The following is a 22,609-nucleotide window of genomic DNA, read 5'->3' on the forward strand; positions in this document are numbered from 1 at the left end:
TCATGCGCTAAAGGCTGAGAATGAAAACTCTCATTGAATGCTCGAGATTCTGTCTGCCATCAAGAAGAAATTCTCTGGGATTTGCCTAGATCATTCATAATGAGGTGGCAGTTTCTAACCTTAAATTCTCTAGATTAAAACCAAAAGGTTGCCTTCCCTTGTTGGGTGACCCTCATGCGTCTGCAAACATCAGCACTTTTTCTTTTTTCTTTTTTTCTGGTTTGTTTGGCAGTGAGGGTAATTTCGTAACAAAATGATCATTAACAGAGAGTTCTCTGGAGCCATTATTATGTCCTAGGAATCAGAAGGTGGATTTTGAACGAGGGGCCCGAGGAGTGAGCGCTCACTCTACCTGGCAGTCAACAGCCAAAAGAAGACTGAAATCAACTTCTAAAGCAAAACGTCTACATTCTCTGGACAGCATTTAATCGATTCTTAACTCCCCACGGCCCGTCCAGTTCTTCAGCCGGCTGATAACCCCACTATTTATTTACGCAGCAAACACCTGTCTCACCGTAGCTGGCACACGCTGTGAGCCTCGTCCTCCATCTCCTCGAAGCCTCTGCACGCTCCCCCGAGATAAGGACCGCGGTCCCCCTTCGCGGGGGAGACGCCGGGCTGTCCCCAGCTTCGCTTGCCTCGGTCGCCCCAGGTTTGCTTCTCCTGAGACGGAAGAGCCCCCTCTCGCCCTCCTGGCGATCTTCCGGCCCCTGAGTCCCCGCTGCCCGGAGTCGGCGGCACCCCGAGGGGCTGCGGGCGCGGTGCCCTTGGGAGCGGGACGTGGGGCGGCCGGGCTCGCTCCGGGGCGCGCATGGAGCGGCAGGCGCCCGGCGAGGTGCGCATGAGCCGGGCCGTGGGGCCCGCGCACGCCAACGCCCGCGGCGAGCTGGGCGCCGCGCAGCTGCTCCGCTGGATCGACGCCGCCGCCTGCCTGGCCGGTAGGGCGCGGGGTAGGGCGCGGGGTAGGGCGCGGGGTAGGGCGCGGGGTAGGGCGCGGGGTAGGGCGCGGGGTAGGGCGCGGGGTAGGGCGCGGGGTAGGGCGCGGGGTAGGGCGCAGGAAGGCTGGATGGGGAGCGCTGGGGCGGCAGGGCCGGCGTCCGGAAGCGGGGGCCTGGATGGCGGGGGTGTCTGGGAACTGGGAGGCGGGCAGGGATGTGGGGAGGCGGGATGGGACATGGGAGGATCCGGGGTGACCCACCCCAGTGAGGAAGCCGATGTCTGGCGCGCCAGCTCGCGCCACGCCAGGAGCGGGGATGGCGAGGAGACAGAAGGGAGAAGGGGAGAATGTTTACAGAGTGGTGAGCTCTGTACAGCCAGGGACCGTGATGCCTGAGACAGTCCATCCAACGCAGGGAACACCCCAGACCTCGCACGTTCCTCAAAGGTTTTAGTCTTAGGACTCCTCTACCGCAGTATGTAAATGAAGACCCCAGAGAACTTTTGTGTCTGTGGGTTACTTTTCTCCCTATGTACCAAATTTTTAAACATTTATTCAGTTAAAGAGAACAAGAATAAACCCATTACAGATTTCTATTGAAGGCTATATTGTTAACAAAAAAGTACATAGAAGAGTGGTATTGGTTTACATTTCTGCAGATCTCTTTAATGCCTGATGTAATAGATCACTCGCTTCTCGTCTCTGCTTCCGCGTTCAGCCTGCTGCCTGTCGCGCTCTGTGGTCTCTGCTCAGGACCTTTGCACCTGCTTTTCTTTTTGCCTTTGTGCTCTTGGCCCTTTCCAAGCCTTACTTCTCAGCGCAAATACCGTTTCCTCAGAGAAGTCTTTCCTGACCACCTGTTGGCATTTGCACCCATTCATCGCTTTTATCACAATGCCCTTTCTACTTCCTTCAGACCGCTTAGCACAATCTGTAATTATTTTGTGTATTAATCTGTTCACCTCTTTATTTCCTGCCTGGCCAATTAGCATGTAAACTAAAACGAGTTCTCTCATGCTTAATAAGCACTAAATAAAAAGCTTTTGATTCTGTGGATGGGTAGATGGATGATGGGTAGGCCAGAACTAGGAATCTCGTTTCTAGAGTGAACCAGGCGCTTAATGGAGTTGGCAAATGTACATTTTAAAGGACGTTAGGATACAATATTAGAGCTGGAAGGAGCTTAAGATTGTGTCTCCCAGGTCTCTTATTTTGCAGAGGACAAAAGTAGAGCTCGGAGGGTTACACTGCTTCTCAATGAGCATTAACAGTTTCTGGTCCTCTGTGTGTTAACCACCTGCAAAATCCAGTCAGCTATCTGATGCCAGTCTGTTTGTTGATAGGTCTGGTTTCTGTCTTAACGGTTTTTATCAGGATTTGATGTTGGTTATGATAACATAATAATAGAAACATGAATATAAAATTAATCCACATGGAAGAGAAACAAAGATAGGAATCACTGAGGTTGCTAATAATAATAATCATGCCTATTGCCAAGGCAACTGAATACATCATGTGAATATTGAAGTGACTTTTAAAGTTACCTCACTTGGTGCCTCTGTCCTGTCATGGAGAAACAATTGCCCTCCTGAAATTCTCATAAAAATTTCTATGGTTTTACATCTTTGGAACTCAGTCCGTAGAATGATTCACTTGATAGCCAATTACTCTGGACCTTAATAATTACATTACTAACAGCACAATATTAAAGAAACCTTTATGATAAAGTTGGTTTGGAAACCTGGATGCTGCCTGATTTAAACTCTCCATGGTGAGAAAAGGCATCACCTAAGTGAGGGACATTATTTAGCCAAGGTGTAACTAAATCTGACACGGAGAAATGGCGTTTTCCCAACCAGAGTCCCTTATTGACCAGCACTTCTGTAACACTAAATTAACATGATAAATAATGATCATAATCATGGCCCCAAGGCACTGCCATGACCCCCAGGCACAGCTAGATTCCAAAATGTCTTCTCAATATTTAAAGAAAGATTAATATGTTCACTATCATTTTGGCATTAAACCTCATTTCTGTCAGTAGCCCATTATTCTTCTAGATCCTTAACCCTAGAGGCTTGACACCATCTGAGTTGTTCTCCCCCCTCTATTTCCATTTCTTGTTTTGAAATATCCCAGATTCACATTTCCCTCTCTATTTCATTTGTGAATCTTTTCCAGAGTTCACTCTCTCAGAAATGGCACCCAATCCATCCAGCTGTCTGGGAGTCATCCAGGAAAACTCTCTTTACTTTGCTTCCCCCTTCACATATTCAATCCATGAACCAAGTCCTATCAATGTTACATTAAAGGAATCTCTCAAACCCAACCACTTTGCTGTGCCTCCACTGCCACCACCTAGCTCAGGCTACCATCATCTTTCACGTGGACTTCAGCAGTGGTTTCTAAACTGGTCATCTCCATTTATTCTAGTCTCCTCTCCACACTGCATCTACAGTACTTTTTGAAGGTGCTAATCTCATCATGTCACATGTTCTGTTCATCTTCCCCCATTGTCTTCTTTATCAAGGCCTATAAGGGTTCCTCTTCTGGCACAGTATCTCCTATCAGAAGTGGCTAAACTATTGCGAGTTTGTCTTCATCAAGACAGCACCCAAGGAGAGCAGATAGTGCAGAGCCAGAAGCCCCTGGGATTGTGCAGGCAAAAGAAAGCACCCCTCCTGCAGCCCAGTGCTCCAGCTCAGCTGGTCGGCCAGAGCACTGGTGCATACAGTAGAAAAGTAGCAGCTGTGAGGAAGCAAGCTGCAGATCATGGCAGGCTCAGAATACACAGCTCCTGACCCCCACCCTGCGGCAGGAGGTGGAAGCTTCAACCAAATACTATCACTGTGTGGAGGCACAAATCCACGCCATCAAACAGTGTGAAAAAATATATTAATACTCCAGACCAGAAGGAAAATGACAAGCACCCAGAAATCAATCCTGAAGGCACAGAAATTTATACTCTAAATGACAGAGAATTCAAAATAGGTATCATAAAACAACTCGGTGAGTTATAAGGAAATACACATAGTTCAATGGAATCAGGAACTTCTTCACAGAAGAGGTTGAAACGATAAAGAAAAACCAATAGGAAATGTTGGAGATGAAAAACACAATGAATGAGATAAAGAAAAATCTGGAATCCCTGAATAACAGAGCTGATATTATGGAGGACAGAGTTAGTATCGTGGAGGACACAAAATATAGAAATCCTTCAAATGGAGGAGGAGAGAGAACTAAAATTAAAAAGAAATGAAGAAATTCTCTGAGAAATATCTGACTTAATTAGGAAATGCAACATAAGGATTATAGATATTCAAGAGGGAGATGAGAAGGAGAATGGAGCAGAAAGTTTGTTCAAAGAAATAATAGCTGAGAACTTCCCAAACCTGGGGAAAGAACTGGAAATACAAATGGAAGAACTCCTAACTATATCAATGTTAAAAGATCTTCTCCAAGGTGTATTGTAGTAAAGCTGGCAAAAGCTAATGGTGAAGAAAAAACATTGAGAGCAGCAAGGCAGAAGAAAATAACTTACAAAGGAACCCCTATCTGGCTTCAGCAGATTTCTCAGTGGAAACATTACAGGCTAGGAGAGAGGGGAATGATATATTCAAAATTATGAAAGACAAATCTTTCAGCAAAGAATACTCTATCCAGCAAAAATATCCTTCAGATATGATAGAGAAATAAAAACTTTCCCAGATAAACAAAAGCTAAGGGAGTTCATTTCCACAAGACCCTCCCTAAAAGAAATGCTCAAGAAGGCCGTCATACCTGAAAAAAAAGGGAGGTTACAAAGTCTTGAGCAAAGAGATAAATAGGTAGGCAAAATCAGAAAACTACAGCTCTCTGTCAGAACAAATTAGCATAAACTTAATTATAACACTAAAGATAAAGGGAAGGAAAATATCAAAAATAAATATAATCTCATCATTTTAACCACAAACTCACAACACAAGATGGAATAAGTTGTGACAATAATAACTTGGAAAGCGGTGGAATTGGCTTGGTCTAAGGAAATAAGAGGCTATCAGAAAGTGGACTATCACATCTATGAAATTTTTTATACAAACCTTATGGTAACCACTAAACAGATAATCAGAACAGAGACATAAATGATAAATAAAGAGAAAACTAAGAAAACCATCATAGAGAACTACCAAACTGAAGTGGTAGTCTGAAATACACAGGACAAGAAACAAGGGAAAGGCAGAATAACCAGAAAACAAGCAATAAAATGGCAGCAGTAAGCCCTCATTTATCAATAATCACTCTAAATGTAAGTGGAGTGAATTCTCCAACCAAAAGAGACAGAGTGGTGGAATGGATTAAAAAATAAGACCCAACAATATGCTGCCTCCAGCAACACATCTCAGCTATAAAGACAAACGCAGGCTTAGAGTGAAGGGATGGAAGACAAAACTCCAAGCCACTGACAAACAAAAGAAAGCAGGTATTGCCATACTTATATCAGACAGAGTAGATTTCAAGACAAAACAGGCAATGAGAGACAAAGAGGGGCAGTATATAATGATCAAAGGGACACTCCACCAAGAAGACATAACACTTATAAATATATATGCACCTAACACAGGAGCACAAAGTACATAAAGCAATTGTTAACAAACCTAAAAGGAGATATTAACAACAACACAATAATAGTAAGGGACCTTAACACCCCACTTAGATCAATGGCTAGATCATCCAGATAGAAAGTCAATAAGGAAATAGTGGATTTAAATGAAAACCTGGACCAGATGGACTTAATAGATATATATAGAACACTCCATCCAGAAACAGCAGAAAATACATTCTTCTCATGTACACATGGGACATTCTCGAGGATAGACCATACGTTGGGAAACAAGGCAAGCCTCAATAAATTTAAGAAGATTGAAATCTTATCAAGCACCTTTTCCTATCATAGTGCTATCAAGCTAGAAATCAACTAAAAGAAAAAAGCTGAGAAAGTGACAAATATGTGGAGACTAAACAACATGCCACTAAACAACCAATAGATCATTGAATAAATTAAAGGAGAAATCAAAAAATATCTGGAGACAAATGAAAATACACCATACCAACTCATATGGGATGCAGCAAAAGTGGTCCTAAGAGGGAAATTCATAGCAATACAGGTTCACCTTAACAAACACAAAAATCTCAAACAAGCAATCTTAAACTACACCTAACAGAATTAGAAAAAGGAGAATAAACAAAGCCCAAAGTCAGCGAAGGAGGGATATAATAAAAGAGCAGAAATAAATGAAATTGAAACAAACAAGCAAAAACAGTAGAAAGGATCAAGGAAACAAAGAACTGGTTCTTTAAGAAGATAAACAAAACTGACAAGCCATTATCCAGACTCACTAAGAAAAAAAAGAGAGAAGGCTCAAATAAAGTTAGAAACGAAAGAGGAGAAATTGCAACAGATACCACAGAAATACAAAGGATTATAAGAGAGTAGCATGAAAATCTATATGCCAACAAATTGGACAATCTAGAAGAAATAGATAAATTCTTAGACTCATACAACCTCCCAAAACTGAATCAAGAAGAAATAGAGAATCTGAATAGAACAATCACAAGTAAACAGATTGAAACAGTAATCAAAAACCTCCCAAAAGATAAAAATCCAGGACCAGATGGATTCTCTGGAGAATTATACAAAACATTCAAAGAAGATTTAATATGTATCCTTCTGAAACTATTCCAAAATATTGAGGAATGTGGAATACTTCCTAACATTCTATGAGGCTACCATTACCCTGATACAAAAGCTAGACAAGGACAACACAAAGAAGTAAAATTACAAGCCACTATCACTGACTAACATAGATACAAAAGTCCTCAAGAAAATATTGGCAAACTGTGTACAGCAATATGTTAAAAGATCATACACTATGATCAAGTGGGATTTATACCGGGTTCACAGGGATGGTTCAACATCCACAAATCAATCAATGTGATACACCACATTAACAAAATGAGGAATAAAAACACATGATCATCTCAGTAGATGCAGAGAAAGCATTTGACAAGATCCAATATCCATTTATGATAAAAACTCTCAATAAAATGGGTATAGAAGGAAAGTACCTCAACATAACAAAAGCCATGTATAACAAACCCACAGCCAACATTATACTGAATGGGGAAAAACTGAAATCCATCCCTCTGAAAACAGGAACAAGACAAGGGTGCCCACTCTCACCACTCCTATTCAACATAGTACTGGAGGTTTTGGCCAAAACAATTAGGCAAGAAAAAGAAATAAAAGGAGTCCAAATAGGCAATGAAGAAGTGAAACTCTTGCTATTTGCAGATGACATGATTTTATATAAGAAAACTCTAAAGAATCCATTGGAAAGCTATTAGAAATAATCAACAACTACAGAAAAGTAGCAGGGTACAAAATCAACTTACAAAAATCAGTTTAATTTCTATACTCTAATAACGAACTAACAGAGAACTCAAGAATACAATCCCATTTACAATCGCAACAAAAAGAATAAAATATCTAGGAATAAATTTAATGGAGGAGATGAAAGACCTAAACAATGAAAACTATAAGACATTATTGAAAGAAATCAATGATGACATAAAGAAAAGGAAAGATATTCCAGTCACATGGATTGGGAGAATAAATATAGTTAAAATGTCCATACCATCTAAAGCAATATCCAGATTCAATGCAATCTCAATCAGAATCCCAATGACATTCTTCATGAAAATATAGCAAAGAATCCTAAAATTCATATGGGACAACAAAAGACCCCAAATAACTAAAGCATTCCTAAGGAAAAAGAACAAAGCTGGTGGCATCACAATCCCTGACTTCAAAATATACTACAAAGCTATAATAATCAAAACAGCATGGTACTGGCGCAAAAACAGACCCACAGATCAATGGAACAGAATTGAAAACCCAGAAATAAAACCACACATCTATGGACAGCTAATCTTCAACAAAGGAGCTAAGAACATACAATGGAGAAATGACAGTCTCTTCAATAAACGGTGTTGGGAAAAGTAGACAGCCACATACAAAAGAATGAAAGTAGACCATTGTCTTTCGCCATACACAAAAATTAATTCAAAATAGATCAAAGACTTGAAAGTAAGACCTGAAACCATACAACTCCTAGAAGAAAATATAGTCTGTACACTCTTTGACATCAGTCTTAGAAGGATCTTTTTGAATACCATGTCTACTAGGGCAAGAGAAACAAAAGAAAAAATAAACAAGTGGGACTTCACCAGAGCTTCTGCAAGGCAAAGGAAACCAGGAACAAAAGGAAAAGACAACCCACCAACTGGAAGAAAATATTTACAAATCATATATCCAACAAGCAGTTAAGCTCCAAAATATATAAACAACTCACACAACTGAACAACAACAAAAAAACAACAACAACCTGATGAAAAAATGGGCAAAGGATAGGAGCAGACAGTTTTCCAAAGAATATATACAGATGGCCAATAGGCATGAAAAGATGTTCAACATCACTAATCATCAGGGAAATGCAAATTAGAACTACACTAACTATCACGTTACACCTATTAGAATTGCTATAATCACCAGAACAAAAAATAGCAGATGTTGGAGAGGATGTGCAGAAAAGGGAACCCTCATACACTGCTGGTGGGAATGCAAACTGGTACAGCCACTATGTAAAACAGTGTGGAGACTTCTCAAAAAAATTAAAAATAGAAATACCATATGACCCAGCTATCCCACTACTGGTTATTTATCCAAAGAATTTGAAATCAACAATTCAAAGAGACTTATGCACCCCTAGGTTCATTGCAGCTTTATTCACTATAGTCAAGAAATGGAAGCAACCCAAGTGCCCATCGACTGATGAATGGATAAAGAAGATTGATTGGATAAAGAAGATGTGGTATATATGTACAATGGAATACTACTCATTCATAAAAAAAGACAAAATTGTCCCATTCAAAACAGCATGGATGGACTTTGAGGGTATTATGTTAAGCAAAATAAGCCAGACAGAGAAAGACGAACATTGTATGATTTCACTCATGTGTGGAAAATAAACTAACACATGGACAAAGAGAACAGTTTAGTGGTTACTAGTGGGGAAAAGGGTTGGGGGGTGGGCACAAGGCATGAAAGGGCTCATTTATATGGTGACTGACAAATAATAACGTACAACTGAAATTTCACATTATAAACTGTTATGACTTCAGTAAAAAAAAAGAGTAAACATAAAGATGGATCGATAAAAATGATCCAATCTGAAGAACAGAGGGGGAAAAGGAATTTTAAAAGTGAACAAAGTATCAGAGATTTGTGGGAAAAAAAGTCAAAAGGTATAACACACATGTAATTGGAGTTTCAAAGGAGATGAGAAAAACCAAATATTTGAAGAAATAATGGCTGAAATTTTCCTAAATATGGTGAAAGACAAAAATTTACAGGTTCAAGAAGACATTGAACACCAAGCAAGCTTAATACAAAGAAAACCACAGCTAGATACATCATAGTCAAATTATGGTGAAAACAAAATCTTGAAATCAGGCAGAGAAAAACACTATGCTATATATAGGAGATCGATGATTAGAATTACCACTGACCTCATTGGAAACAATGGAGTCCAGAAGATAGTGGAACAATATCTTTAATAATAATAGTAAATATAAAATCGTCAACCAAGAGCTTCAAGGTGCTGTGCATAGTCCATCCTCAGCCTTCCCTTCAGCCTTATCTTACCCACTCTCCTTGCTTTCTGAATTTTAGCCACAAAGACATTCATCAGGAGCTTTGTAGTCATTGTTCCTTCTGTTCAGCATGCTCTCCTTTCCTCTGCTCCCCCTCCCAACACATGCATTTTACTTCCACTCATCCTTCAGATCTCAGCTCGAGTATCCCCTCTATGTGGAAGCCTTCCCTGACATCCCACCTAGGTCTGGTTCCTCAGTTACAGACTCCCATAAAATCCATGTTTTCTTCAGAGCGCTTAACTCATTTTGTTATTATGTATTCATTTAATTAATCCCTCCACTAGACTCCATAAGAACAGGGGTCGTGGCTGTTATATATTTCCAGCACATTATGCAGAGGCTGGCATAGCACAGCTACTCAGTCAGTATTGGTTAAAGGAATGAATGAATGAATGAAGTTCCACCATTTTTATCAACCATCATCTCATATCTGGATTACAACAACTTGGCTAGTCTGCGACTCTTCCTCAGCTTCTCTCAGCTTCCCCAGGAAATCAGAAATAGCTTTAGGGTTTCTCCACTTTTGTTGGCATCCGTATGAAGGACAATCGAAATCAAGAATCAAAACAAGCTGGTCCTGTTGAATTCATGCCTAACATGCTTGTAAAAAGAAAACAATCACATATACTCACCTGTTAAAATGTGACCCTATGTTGGTTCCCATATTTTTATTTTTTCTTTTTAATTTAATGGCCTTTGGAAATCTGTAGTGTAAACCTTCGCTAATGAGCCTCTGAAGACCATATTTGGCCAAATACTTCTCTGGGGAGCGTTCCTTGGTTGGTCTTGTCTTTTCTGAGTTCCTATTGCTTCTGTAGTCAAAATCACTAGTTAGAACAATGTATTTAATCTTTCTCAGCCTAAATTTCCTCATGTAAAATAGAACTAATAATAGTACCAACCGTATGTAATTGACGTGCATAAATACTTAGCTCAGGGCCTGGCCAATAACAAATGGTTAATAAATGGCAACTATTATGATTATGTTTCTTCCTGATCCCTAATGCAGTCTAGTATAGTGCTATATACACATAGTGGATACCCAAAATACACGATAAATATTGTCTTTTATTGGTTATTGCACTTTAGTTATCATTTAAATCATTCAAAATTGGTAACTCATGTTGGTATACCTGGTAACACTTTATTAACAAGAATAGTTTAATAAGCTCAACATCCCGTTCCCTCATGTCAGGTAACTAAACGAATGTCTGTGAGGTACTCGGTAGTCAATGTTTTACAGCACGTGTTTGCAAGGATCCAGTAGTTCTCTGGAAGTCTTAACCTCGAGAAGGGCGCTGACTATGGCTGGATCTCTAGCTGCCGCTGAGTAGACTTGTTGAAAGATAGGGCTGATTCAGCTCAGTGTCTGGAAATCAGTGGGTACGTAACAAATGTTTGAGACGCTGAATTAAATTGAGCCCACCTTGAGTGTTTCTAAAGTCCCATACTTTTATGTTCTCTTCCTCTCACTGAACTTTAAAGCTGGGGAGCCAGTCCTCCCACTCCTTCACTCACACACAGAGTTCTGCTGTGGCTCATTTTCTGGTAACTTAGTTTATGTTACGTGCATGTTTGGAAGAACAGTTATTTCCAACTAGTAAGACCAGAATTTTCTACAGAATCAGATCATAGGGAGGAGGGCTTTGGAGTTTTTTCTTCTCTCTCTTTACCTGGGACTATCAATTAATATCTATTGCAGTTAAAGTAATCCACTACACACAAAGAATCCAAATTCAGCATAATTCACTGTCTTTCCTTTTTTTCAGGAGTGAAGTCTCCAAAATTAAAATGGGGTTAGAAGTTCTTTAAAGGCCAATGTAACCTGTTTGGGTTTTAGTTGACTGTTCCTCAAAACCAAGTTCTGGCAGAAGCACATGTCAAAATTTTTCCCAAAGAGAATAAATTCTGATGTTTGTGTATAAAGTAAAACCAACAATCAGAAAAAAATCTCAACAAATTAAATGCAGACATGGAACTAACTGGAGCTCCTCCCTAATCGCTCTCCACCCTACTCAATACTCTCCTCCTGCAACATAATTAATGCCTGGTGAATTTGGTAATAATAAATAATAAATATTGACTAAATACCTGCTCTGTGCCCGTCTCTACTTCTCTGATGCCCAGAGAAATTCCTCTCTGATTGGGATATGATCTCAGGGTCTCCCATGCTCAGACCACTGGTGAAGTGGTTTAAATATATTCAGTGACTGGTTATGTGGGATAATGGATACAGCTTTGATGCATTATTTTTAAAACAAAAGAAGGATAGTACGTGACAAAATATTTAAAGTTGGCACCAAATTACTAAGATTGCTACTTAAATAGCTAGATATGCTGGGTATTGGTGTTGAATTTCAAATAATAAACAGTGTGAGTTAAAACTTACAAGAAAGTACAGTAATTTCCAGGCAGTAGAAATGTAGCTTCTAGAGCAAAGGAACTCTTTTTGATCCAGATCATCCGGAAGTGTGAGCACCGTGGTTCTATACTGAACGAGAGGATGAGTTACTAGAATGAATCCACTTAAGGATTGTCCCTGTCCCCTTATGCTGAAATATTCAGACATAACTACTCATGCAGCACATTTTTACCTGTTTTTTGAAGCTGAAAAACATGCTGGGGTTTCCTGCGTTACAGCCTCGGTGGATGACATACAGTTTGAGGAGACAGCTAGGTAAGTGGCATTGCCCTATCACACCTTTCTCCTGGGTTTCTTGGTTCATCTGCAACTTGTATTTGTGGCACCTAAGCTTATTCATTTGGAGTCACTGATCCAATTTACCAATTTGTTGGTAAAATAAATAACATTGGACCTAATATAAATCAGTAAAAGAAATAATTGCAGGACCTACTTTTAGTAAACACTCAAGAATAAATGCACAGTCCTGACTTTGTTGAGAAATATCTCTCAGCATTAGATGCATTCTGGTATAAAGCATAGCAGGATTGTTAAAAGCTGATTCTTAAGGGCTCCTTCCTTGACTAGAAGAATAATTAATGACAGTAAGTATCTCTATGATGGTGAATTTCATCATTAGGTTGTTGAATAAACATTAATTCATCTGAGTAGAAATGTTAAATTATGAAAAACATTTAATGTATGGGAGTGTATATGTGCTTTACTATCTCTTATTGTAGAAAATTTCAGGGTATACAAACATTTCAAACATACACAAAAGTAGAGAGAATAGCACAGTGTGCTCCCAAGGACCCATCACCTACCTACAATAATAATCGACTCTTGGACCCTCCTGTTTTGTCAATACCGCTCCATCCCCCACCCCCCCACACACACACCTGGATTATTTGAAGCAAATCCCAGGCATCTTCTGTGAATATTTCAGTATACATTTCTAAAAGATAAGGGATCTTTTGGAAAACATAATAACAATCACAATACCATTATGAGAAATTATTATTCCCAATGGTCTCAAAAAATGTTTTTTTAATTTAAACAATTGGTTATTGAATCAGGATCCAATATGATTGATATGTCTTTTAACCTATAATTTTCCCTTCCTTCTTTTCTCTTGCAATGATTTTTTAAAGAAACCTGGTCATTTGTCCTGCAGAGTTTGCTACGTGCTGTATTTGCTCGTTATATCCCTGTTTAATGTGTTCACCTGTCCTTTGTATTTCTTATAAACTGATAGTTGCATCTAAAAGTTGATCTGATGAATGTTTGATATTTTACTAAAACTAGTTCCTGTCAAGAGCACATGAGGTCTAATGATCTTTACCTAGAACCATTATTTCATTGGATATTGGTAAAATGGTAATGTGCTAATTATATCATTTCTTCTTCTTTTATTTTCTGAAATAGTTGTGTCCAGAGACCCTTTATCTCATTAATTACTTGGTTAGCCTGAGGTAGAGTTTGTCCAGGAAAGACAGGCTTAATTCTTTCCTTTTATTTAGCATCATTATGAACCCATGGATTTTAACATATACAATGCATTTACATTTTGATGTGATTATTCTTGTGGGTGCTCAAACTGCCCCATCTTTGGACAGTGGGACCTTCTTCAGTTCGGTTCCTAAGTCCTTTGGACGTAAACCCAAATTAGAAGCCTTTGACAACTCCCTTATTTTCTGGTATGACAAAATGGGCTAATCATTTATGTTCCTCACACAGACGTAGAATCAGAAATTTCTTCAAAAGAAATGATAAGTAGAGATCACAATCTGGACAGAGAAGGTGCTCATTAATATAGGGTTGGTCATTATTTCTAGGCTTTTTCAGTGGACAGAATTAGAAATTATGTGTTTTTTAAAGAGTTCATACTAATACCTGTAATAAATTAGGATTATATGGTTTACTTAATTTCTTTGATTTTATGTTTGTATCCCTTTGGTGTTTTTTTTAATGCTGATTATATTGATCCTTTAAAGACATGAACATAACTTACAAGAGAAAGAAAGAGAAAGGTCATCTGTTTCTGGGCTGGGATGGTTCTCAAGGACGATGGGGCAGTTGCCACCGGTTTTCAACCTCTAAGTACTTTTGTTCAATGAGATGCCCAGTTCATCTCTCCAACCTTGCTGCTTAGAGTTCTCTATTTGGCATTTATATTTATATGCAAACAAAGTTAAATTAAGTAAAACAACATGCAAAAAAAGAAATTACTTCTTCAAAGCCAACTCAAAAGAAATTTTTGGCAGGAATTAGAATCATAAGCACAGAGAGACCTTTAAAGCTCAGCCCAGTCTTCTCTTTGTACTGATGAGATCTAATGCCCAGAGCCAGCCGGAGGAGGACAGAGGGCACCGAGAGCCAGCATCTTCTGATGCTTAATCCAATGCTTTCCCCAAACCACTGCTTCTGTCTTTGTGATCAGCAACTTTTATTGAACATTTCTCCATGCTTATTCTCACAGGTGGCTGCAGTGTCACTGAAAGAGCCCTTGACATTCTAGAATCTTGTAGAAGTAGATAAAGGTCCATTGCTTAAGCTCACATACTACTATGTGATTTTCCCTGAAGTAGAAAAGTTGACATGTGTTTGTATCTCAGCAAAATTACAAATTACTGCAAATCCAAACTTATTTGGGGTTAGATTAAAGCACCATTATTAAACTTAGGAATGCCAATAGTATATTATAATAAAATATCTATTATGTACTTTCCAATCCTAAATTCTGTAACTTAGTCTTAACTAGTAACCTCATCATTGATATGTAGTTGTGCCATTTTGTACCATTTCATGTTTGTGTCATCGGAAAGGATTTGTGGCCACTAACGTCATGGAAAGGGAACTTCTTGTATTTTTTATATGGCACCTGTACCATAAAAGAAGAAAATCGAAAGACATGTATAGAAAGCCATATAGTTTGGTTACAAGCCATATTAGACATTTTTTAAATTCACAAATATCTATTGCTTATACAAAAAGTATTCTAGGCTCAGTAGGATATGGGAATGATTATGGCACAATTCCAAATGTGGTGGTCGGTCAGTCTGGTGAGAGAGTCAGACAAATACATAATCATCGGAATAGAAAGCGTGATAACATGCATGCCTAGGGTGAGATATAAACTCAGTTCTGTGAGGTAGTTAAAAGGTACATTTTGACTGGAGAATCAGTGAGAATTCATGATAGAGGTAGCATTTAATGTGGGCCTTAAATGAGGTATAGATTTTCCTCTGGTGAATAGGAAAAGGTGTTCACAAGACAAGGGACCTGTGAGAGTCTAAGCCCTGAGGTAAGAAGGAGCAGGGAGTGCTCAGGAGAAGCCCGTTCTGTAGAGAGATGATGTCCTAGCGGTGGACCAGGGCTGGGTAACAGAAGGCCTTGAATGCCACGCTATGAAATTGGTTGTATTTAGTTGGGATTTTAGTGATTCCATTCAGTTGACAAGTCAGTGTGGAATTTGGTTTGGTGAAGAACCAAGTCCTGCGGAATTTTTCTACTCTTAAAGGTAGGTCAGAGTTCACAAAAAAGACAAAGAAAAATGGCAGATGCTTCTCCTCCTCAAAGTCTGACAGGCAGGGGGCATAAGATTTTAGTAGGATGTGAGTACCAAGTACCACAGTAGCTTTGAAGAGGGACTCTAACCTGCGTGGTACCATTACTGGTAATCTCTCCTAGAAACTTTACCAAACAGAGCCAGAAAGTCTAGGAGGAACAAATTTAAGGGAAAAAAGGAAATTTGTTTGGGTTTGCATGTACTAACTGTGGGGATTAGATTAAATTAGGTAATGGGTGTGGGATCAGTTAACACTGAGCCTAGTGGAGCCACTGTAACTATTAGTTGAATTTGCTGAGAGAAGTTTGAAAATGTGGCTCTGAGTTTCAAGAATGAGGTCCAGGCTAAAGAGGTGGATTGGAGAGCCACCTCTGTAAAGATGATCGGACCATGGAAGAAAACTAGGTCTTCTGAGAGGAGGGTGAAGTGAGAAGAGAATAGAACAAAGGACAGGACTTTAGGACATGTCTACACTTGAGGGATGGATTAAGGAAGAGAAATTAGTGAGGGAAAGTGAGAATGAAGACAGAATCAGTGTTTTAGAAGTGAAGAGAAGAGAAATTTCGTGAAGAAAGAGGTTTGTTGGTGCTGTTAAATGAGTTGAGATGTTGGATTTAGCTGTTAGGAAGTGATTCTGGAGAGATCAGGACTAAGCTGTGGCGGCAACAGCTAGGTTCGAGTGGCCGAGAAGGGAATGGGAGACGAAACTGCCAAACTTCTGCACCTGGCAAAATCCTTATCTTTGAAGACCTATCTCAAATGTCGCCTCTTCTGTGACTCCTTCCCTGACTTTCCAAATTAGTCACTTCTCCTGGGTGCTTTTGGAATACTCAGTCTCTTCTTCTTTTTTAAAAAATTGCTTGGCATTCCATTTCATCTGTTTACATCCTGGTGTCCCAAGTGAAGACTGGTCTCCTTGAAGTCAGCGACCTTGTCACGTTTGTCACTATTTCCTGAGGTCTTAGCTTAATGCCAAGACTAGCCATAACTACGTAAACATTTGTTAAATGCATGAGTTCGAAAAAGAAATGATTATTTTGGGAAGCTTGTATATGAAGGAGAAGAGGAAAAGCTTGAGATAGAATAGGCTTGAGAGAAAGATTTTTAGAAAGGAGAAGCCTTAGCCATTTCCCTAGCCTGATAAGGAGTCAGGGAAGGCGCCTAGAGCGAGGGTGCAAAAGAGGAAAGAGCTGACTGAGCCAGCAGATGGTGGGGGAGGGGAAGTAGTGGGGATGGGACCAAGGACACAGGTAAAGAGAGAAGTCTGGAAGAGAGCTGTCTTTCTTCCTCTGAAAGAGGAGTGAGAACAGTGAGACTATAGTTCAATTTGGAAAGCAGAGGAGAAAACTGAGGAGCTCATATTGGGTAGCCCCTTGTCTTCCACTAAGGTGAAGGGATCAGAGCAGATTGAAGGACCTGGAACACAAAAGCTTTGGAAGGACTTCGGGTTACATGACCAGAGTTCCAGTAATCACGGGGCGTGAATGGATCATCTAGCAGCACTGAGGGCCCATGTAGACCTAGGGAAGCTGATCAGTCTGCTTGCTTGCTTGTTTGTATGTTTATCCATTTATTTACTAACTAACATTTATCTAATAAATATCAGTTGTATAGGTTTGCTTGTTTATCTGTTTTAACCTCCCTTAAGGAAACGGCCATGATAATCAGAGCCAAGAATCTGTTGCGGATTTGGAAGTCATTTTGCACACCATCTTTGCAAAGTCCCTTTTCTGTTTAAATAGAGGTAGTCAGCTAACCTATGTGTGGTTTACAATGATTGGCATCTGTTTTTAGTGTTTTTTTTGTTATGAACCTGAGATTTTCACGCACAAACATTAGCAGCATGATAAGGTAGAACTGCTCTGTGGCACATGCATTCAACCAAATCTTTAATCTGAAATGGGATGTGCTAGGATTACTGAGAACTTTTTTTTTTTTTTAACTAGAGTTGGACAAGTTATCACCATCAAAGCAAAAGTTACTAGAGCGTTCAGCACAAGCATGGAGGTAAGAGACCCTGCCCTTTCTTCTGCCTGTTGGTGTTCATCTTTTCATTGTGTACAGAGGGCAGCGGAGGAGGCCTTGGAATAGTTTGGAGTTCATGAGACTCTGGGTTTCAGAAGGCCCTTGAACCTGGAGTCAAGCTCACAGGTAGATATAAGGAGCCCGTGTTTCCCAGTTGGCTCTGTTATTAAAGTTAAATGCGATGCAGTGCGCTATTTCTTCATAGAAGGCTACACAGACAGTGACCATGCGGGGGAGAAGGGCTCTCTCTCTCGGATCTTTGAAAGGCATGGGTTTTATTTCCTAATGATCCTGACTGTACTTGTTCTCCATTTCCTCACCCCCCAGTGGAAACTAGCCCCGTAATTAACTAGGTTTTGAAAGGCAGAGCGACTGGCCTTCAGTAAGAAGAGCAGTTTAGGAGATTTTTCTTCTGCATCCACTTGGTTCTCTTTTCCTTGCCTTGGTTGTGAATACAACATTCTCGAGGGCTTCTGAAGTCTCTACCAGGTTAAACCAGCAGGAGAGAAGTTACGGTACTGGATCCCATATTGCAGCTTCTAGGTGGTCAGCAGTCCCTTTGATCCCTGGGCACGGAAGACACGGAGGGACTTACATCCGTTTTCTGGGGCCGCCGTAACAAAGGACCACAGCCTGGGGGGGCTTAAGCAACAGACATTTATTGTCTCACGGTTCTGGAGGCTCGAAGTCCTAAAGCAAGGTGTCGGTAGGGTTGCTTCCTTCTGAGAGCTGAGAGAGAATCTGCCCCAATCCTCCCTCCTAATTTCTGGTGGTTTGCTGGCATTTTTTGGCATTTCTTGGCTTCTGCTGCACCACCCCGGTCTCTGCCTTCTTCTTCACATGGTGTTCTCCCTGTGCATGTGTCTGTGTCCAAATTTCCCCTTTTCGTGAGGACATCAGTTATATTGGATTGGGGTCCACCCCCTTAACTAATTAAACCCTATTTTCAAATAAGGTCACCTTCTGAGGTACTGGATTTGGTGAGGGACACTTTTCAACCCATAACGGAACTACTTTTGCAATAACCACGACTATGGCGATGCTTTACCCTGATTCAGTCCCTTTCCCCCAGTGTCTGCATGAACAGTGTCCATATGAACAGTCTCATCTGTTGCTTTGTTCAGAATACAGAACATTTGAAGAAACCAGGAAGGAAATAAAAGCTTGTGGATACAAGAACTCTGTCAGTGACATTTGTGATGCTATCTCCAGACTCTGATTTCTCAACTGTGGGGCTCTCACCTTTCCACACAGTAGTCTCTGGGCTTGGCCTCTTTCCTGAGGGCTGGCCCTCTCCTTTATATTTAGCCCAAGCATAGGTAAAAGTTCCTTTTCTTTTCTCCTTGTCCTCCTATTCCCTGAGACAAGGTAGAATTTCCAAGGGAAGTTTGACTAAAAACTAAGACAAGAAAAGAAAGCCTGGTGAGTTTGGAAGCACAGATTTCTGATCCCAAGGAAAGTAAATGCTGGTCTCAACTGAGGCTAATTTAGCTCCTCTTCTAAGTTGGGGTCTTCTCTGGGCTCTAGGAATGTTGTGTACTCAGCGAGGTCTGGGTGGAGGGAACTCCGAAGATCCCCAGCTCTGTGTGAGCTCTTGGAATTGTTCACATTACAGCTCCCCAGGAATTGCTTCTTCCTCAGAAGTTGTTCTTGTCTGGCCTTTGAGCTTCCATCCTATGCATCCTCAGACTGGTATCGACCCAAACACTCAACTGGACAGTATGCATGTTTCTGGAATTCTTTCCTTTTGTAGCTCCCTTATCTCTGGTACTCTCTCAGCTGCCTTGATCTCCTTGATTTCTGCCTCCTCAATTCGGTGAGATTTTAGATTCACTTTCCTCTCCTTGGCCTTAGTCTGGGAATTGCCTTCAGGCTGGGACCCTGGGAAATTCAGGTGCTCCAGTCCGTCATTCCTTTCCCTCGGGGATCACAGTTCTGCGTTGCCTGCTGTCCTGTGTGTGGAAATAGTTGCTTCATACACTTGGTCCAGTTTTCCACTTGTTTTCACAGGGTGTCATTCCAATCTGACCTGCTCTCTCATGATACAAGGCGAAATCCCCCCTGGCATGTGTCTTTGAGACATTTGGTCATCGTACATAACCAAGTGAGCTCTTCTAATAGAAGATAATGGTCAGAACTTGTTTTAACTCTGCAGAACTGTTGCTTTGTTTTCACTGTTAGTCGTTTTATTCTGTTTTTCATTTGCCTAGTTCTCTGAAAGTAGAAAACTGTCAGGTTGAGAGTTGTTGGAGTTGAGAATGGATGGTTTAAATTTGGTTAATCACCTTAGGTTTTACCATGCAAATACTAATTTGCATTTATAAGTTAAGTGATTTAAAATGAATTGTGAATTGTTGATTATTTTGGTACATGATGTACTTGGTAAAGATGTAGAAATAGATATTCTTTATCGTTGATAACATAGGGCTGAACTAAGATGCCTGAGGTTGCCCATTAGTCCAAGAAAATCCTGTAACTTATCTGGGATGTGTGGGGAAAGTGTGTATTAGCCGAAATCTAATGACAGGTTCCTGAGTTTACCAACACTCCTGCAGAACGTGATCTCGGGGAGCTTCAGAGCTCCCCACACGGGGAAATCCAGGCCGTTGCAGTGTCACTATAAAGTGTCTCAGCCACCGTCTTGCTATTCCTGAAAAAATGAACTCCTGAAAAAGGAAACAAAGCTGCAAATAACATGATATAATTTTGTCCATGTTAAGTTGATTATAAAACTCAGAGACTAAAGATTAAAAAACATTATGGTGCATCTCTCTGATAAGCTATGAGGCATTCATTAATACCTTGTTTTCGAAAGCATATTTAGCAATAATTGGATTAGAAAATGCTTATCACATAATTTCAGTTTTTAAAAAATTATAAAACTTAATACACTATGATAATATTATGTGTATACACACATATGTATGGACATATATATATACATTTCATATATACATATAAAACTGGAAGAAAATTCACCTAAAGGTTAATAATTATTAATCTGGGTGGTGGAATTACTGATAATATTTACTCTGGACAGTCAGATTCAATTTAATCATTTACCTCTTTTTATATTTCCAATTAAATGGTAATTGGAAATTACCAAATTTCCATGATAAATATATACGTTTCTATAATCAGAAAGGTGATTTTTCCAATTTTAGAGAACATCATGGAAAGAACAGTAATGCTTAAAAGTAAACTAAAATGCTGGTTTTATTCAAAAAACAAAAGAAGAGAATGGTGAAGTGCATAGCTGAGTTTTGAATGCCACGGTCTCATCTGTTATCTGGATGGCTGAAAGGTTATTTATTTGTTTTTTTCATTTTAGATCAGCATCAAGGTTGTAGTACAGGACGTGTTCACTGGCGTTGAGAAACTTGTGAGTGTGGCTTTCTCTACATTTGTAGCCAAACCAGCTGGAAAGGAAAAGGTAAACTTTCTGTGCGAAGAGGTATCTAGCATGTAATTCAGGGTCATGTTAACAAATGTAGCAGAATCGTTACAGAAAATGGACATTTCTTGTTACCGTGAGATATGCTTTCCCAAGATTTGTTATTCCCCAATATTTATCATAAAAGCTTTGTTCTGTGGTAATATCATAGTATTAAGTACCTTGGAAAGAAGAGATGTAGCCAGTTTGTGAAAGAGGAAAGAAACATTGTGTTTTAAATGATCTGAAGGTCATATCAGTTCCTTAAAAATATTGCCTACTGGTTTAGTTCTTTTTTTGTGTGGTTATCTAACTCAAAATTGAGTTAAAAATTTTTTTAAAAAACAGCAAGAGCAATTTAGCTAGCAGCTGCATGTAATGGTCCAACCATTTTTTCATACCTGAAGGAAGAATGTCAACGTTTCTGAGTTATTGAAGTTTAGAAATAAGCTCCAGGGCATTTGGGGTAAAAACACCCTTAAAGAAATATGTTGGCCTGGTGTGCATGCCCGGCAAGGAGTCTGCTGGGGATTTACTCATTATCATCTCTCGGCTTTTCTTTTTAGGGTCAGGGTGCCTGGAGGAGGGTCCCCATTTAGTCTAAGCATTTTCAAATGAAATAATTCAGTTTAGAACTTAAACCATTCACTCCAAGGATCGCCCCAGAGGTGGGCGCAGTGGCTTCTCCTAGCTCCACTTTGAAGCAGCAAGAAATGCTTCTCACTCTGCAGAAGTAGTCTTCCTCAGGCTGCTTCCAGCTCTAGAGCCAGGACAAAGCACTGTTTTCACTGCACCCAACAGAGGTAACTGCAGAGTGGCACTCGCCAGCTACTCCCCGGGAGGGCCTGGAGGCTCAGTGAGGGGCCGTGGCTCAGCTAGCCCTCCATGGTGCCTGGGGGGCAGGTGTCCCTGCAGAGTTTTGTGCACTGGGACACTTCTCCCATTCTCTGCCCAATATTAAACAAGCCACAAGGCAGATTCACATTGCCCAAGGGGATTGTTTTTCAAACTGAAGTTCATATCGGCTAGTATATTATAAAAATGCAACTTTCTGGGCTGTATCTCAGACCTACTAAATTAGAATCACTTATATAAGGGTCCAGCCCCAGTGGCCTAGTGGTTAAGTTCAGCACATCCCACTTCGGCAGCCTAGGTTTGGTTCCTGGGCACAGACCTACACCACTCGTCTGTCAGTGGCCATGCTGTGGCGGTGGCTCGCATACAAAAAGAGGAGGATTGGTAGCAGATGTTAGCTCAGGGCAAGTCTTCCTCAGCAAGAGAAAAAAAAAAGAATCACTCATATTGGAACCTGGAATCTGTACTTTGACAATGTATCCCAGGGATTCTACCTTCACTAAAATCTAAGACTTTGAAATAGCTCTTGCCACCCATTCTGTTGTTCCTGGAATCCCCCCAAATCTCCAAACTCTTGGGAATGACAGCATACAGGGTGGGTGCAGAGTTCTTATATCTGAGAGAAAGCGGCAGAAA

At 40.2% G+C, this 22,609-nt stretch overlaps 1 protein-coding gene across 2 annotated transcripts in view; it reads left to right on the forward strand.

Moving 5' to 3' along the window:
- The first annotated feature begins 222 nt into the window (after positions 1-222).
- Positions 223-22,609, forward strand: part of ACOT12 (acyl-CoA thioesterase 12) — a 46,705-nt gene continuing 24,318 nt past the window's right edge. The window contains exons 1-4 of one of the 2 annotated variants that reach the window (XM_070571469.1): positions 223-938; positions 12,299-12,368; positions 17,607-17,667; positions 21,017-21,118. In XM_070571469.1, coding sequence (XP_070427570.1) covers positions 812-938; positions 12,299-12,368; positions 17,607-17,667; positions 21,017-21,118 — 360 coding nt within the window. In that variant the 5' untranslated portion in view covers positions 223-811. The remainder of the gene's footprint in view (positions 939-12,298; positions 12,369-17,606; positions 17,668-21,016; positions 21,119-22,609) is intronic. The other variant, XM_070571470.1, reaches the window with a different exon arrangement.

The sequence above is a fragment of the Equus przewalskii genome, chromosome 13 (genome assembly GCF_037783145.1).
Source record: "Equus przewalskii isolate Varuska chromosome 13, EquPr2, whole genome shotgun sequence".
Lineage (NCBI taxonomy): Eukaryota > Metazoa > Chordata > Mammalia > Perissodactyla > Equidae > Equus > Equus przewalskii.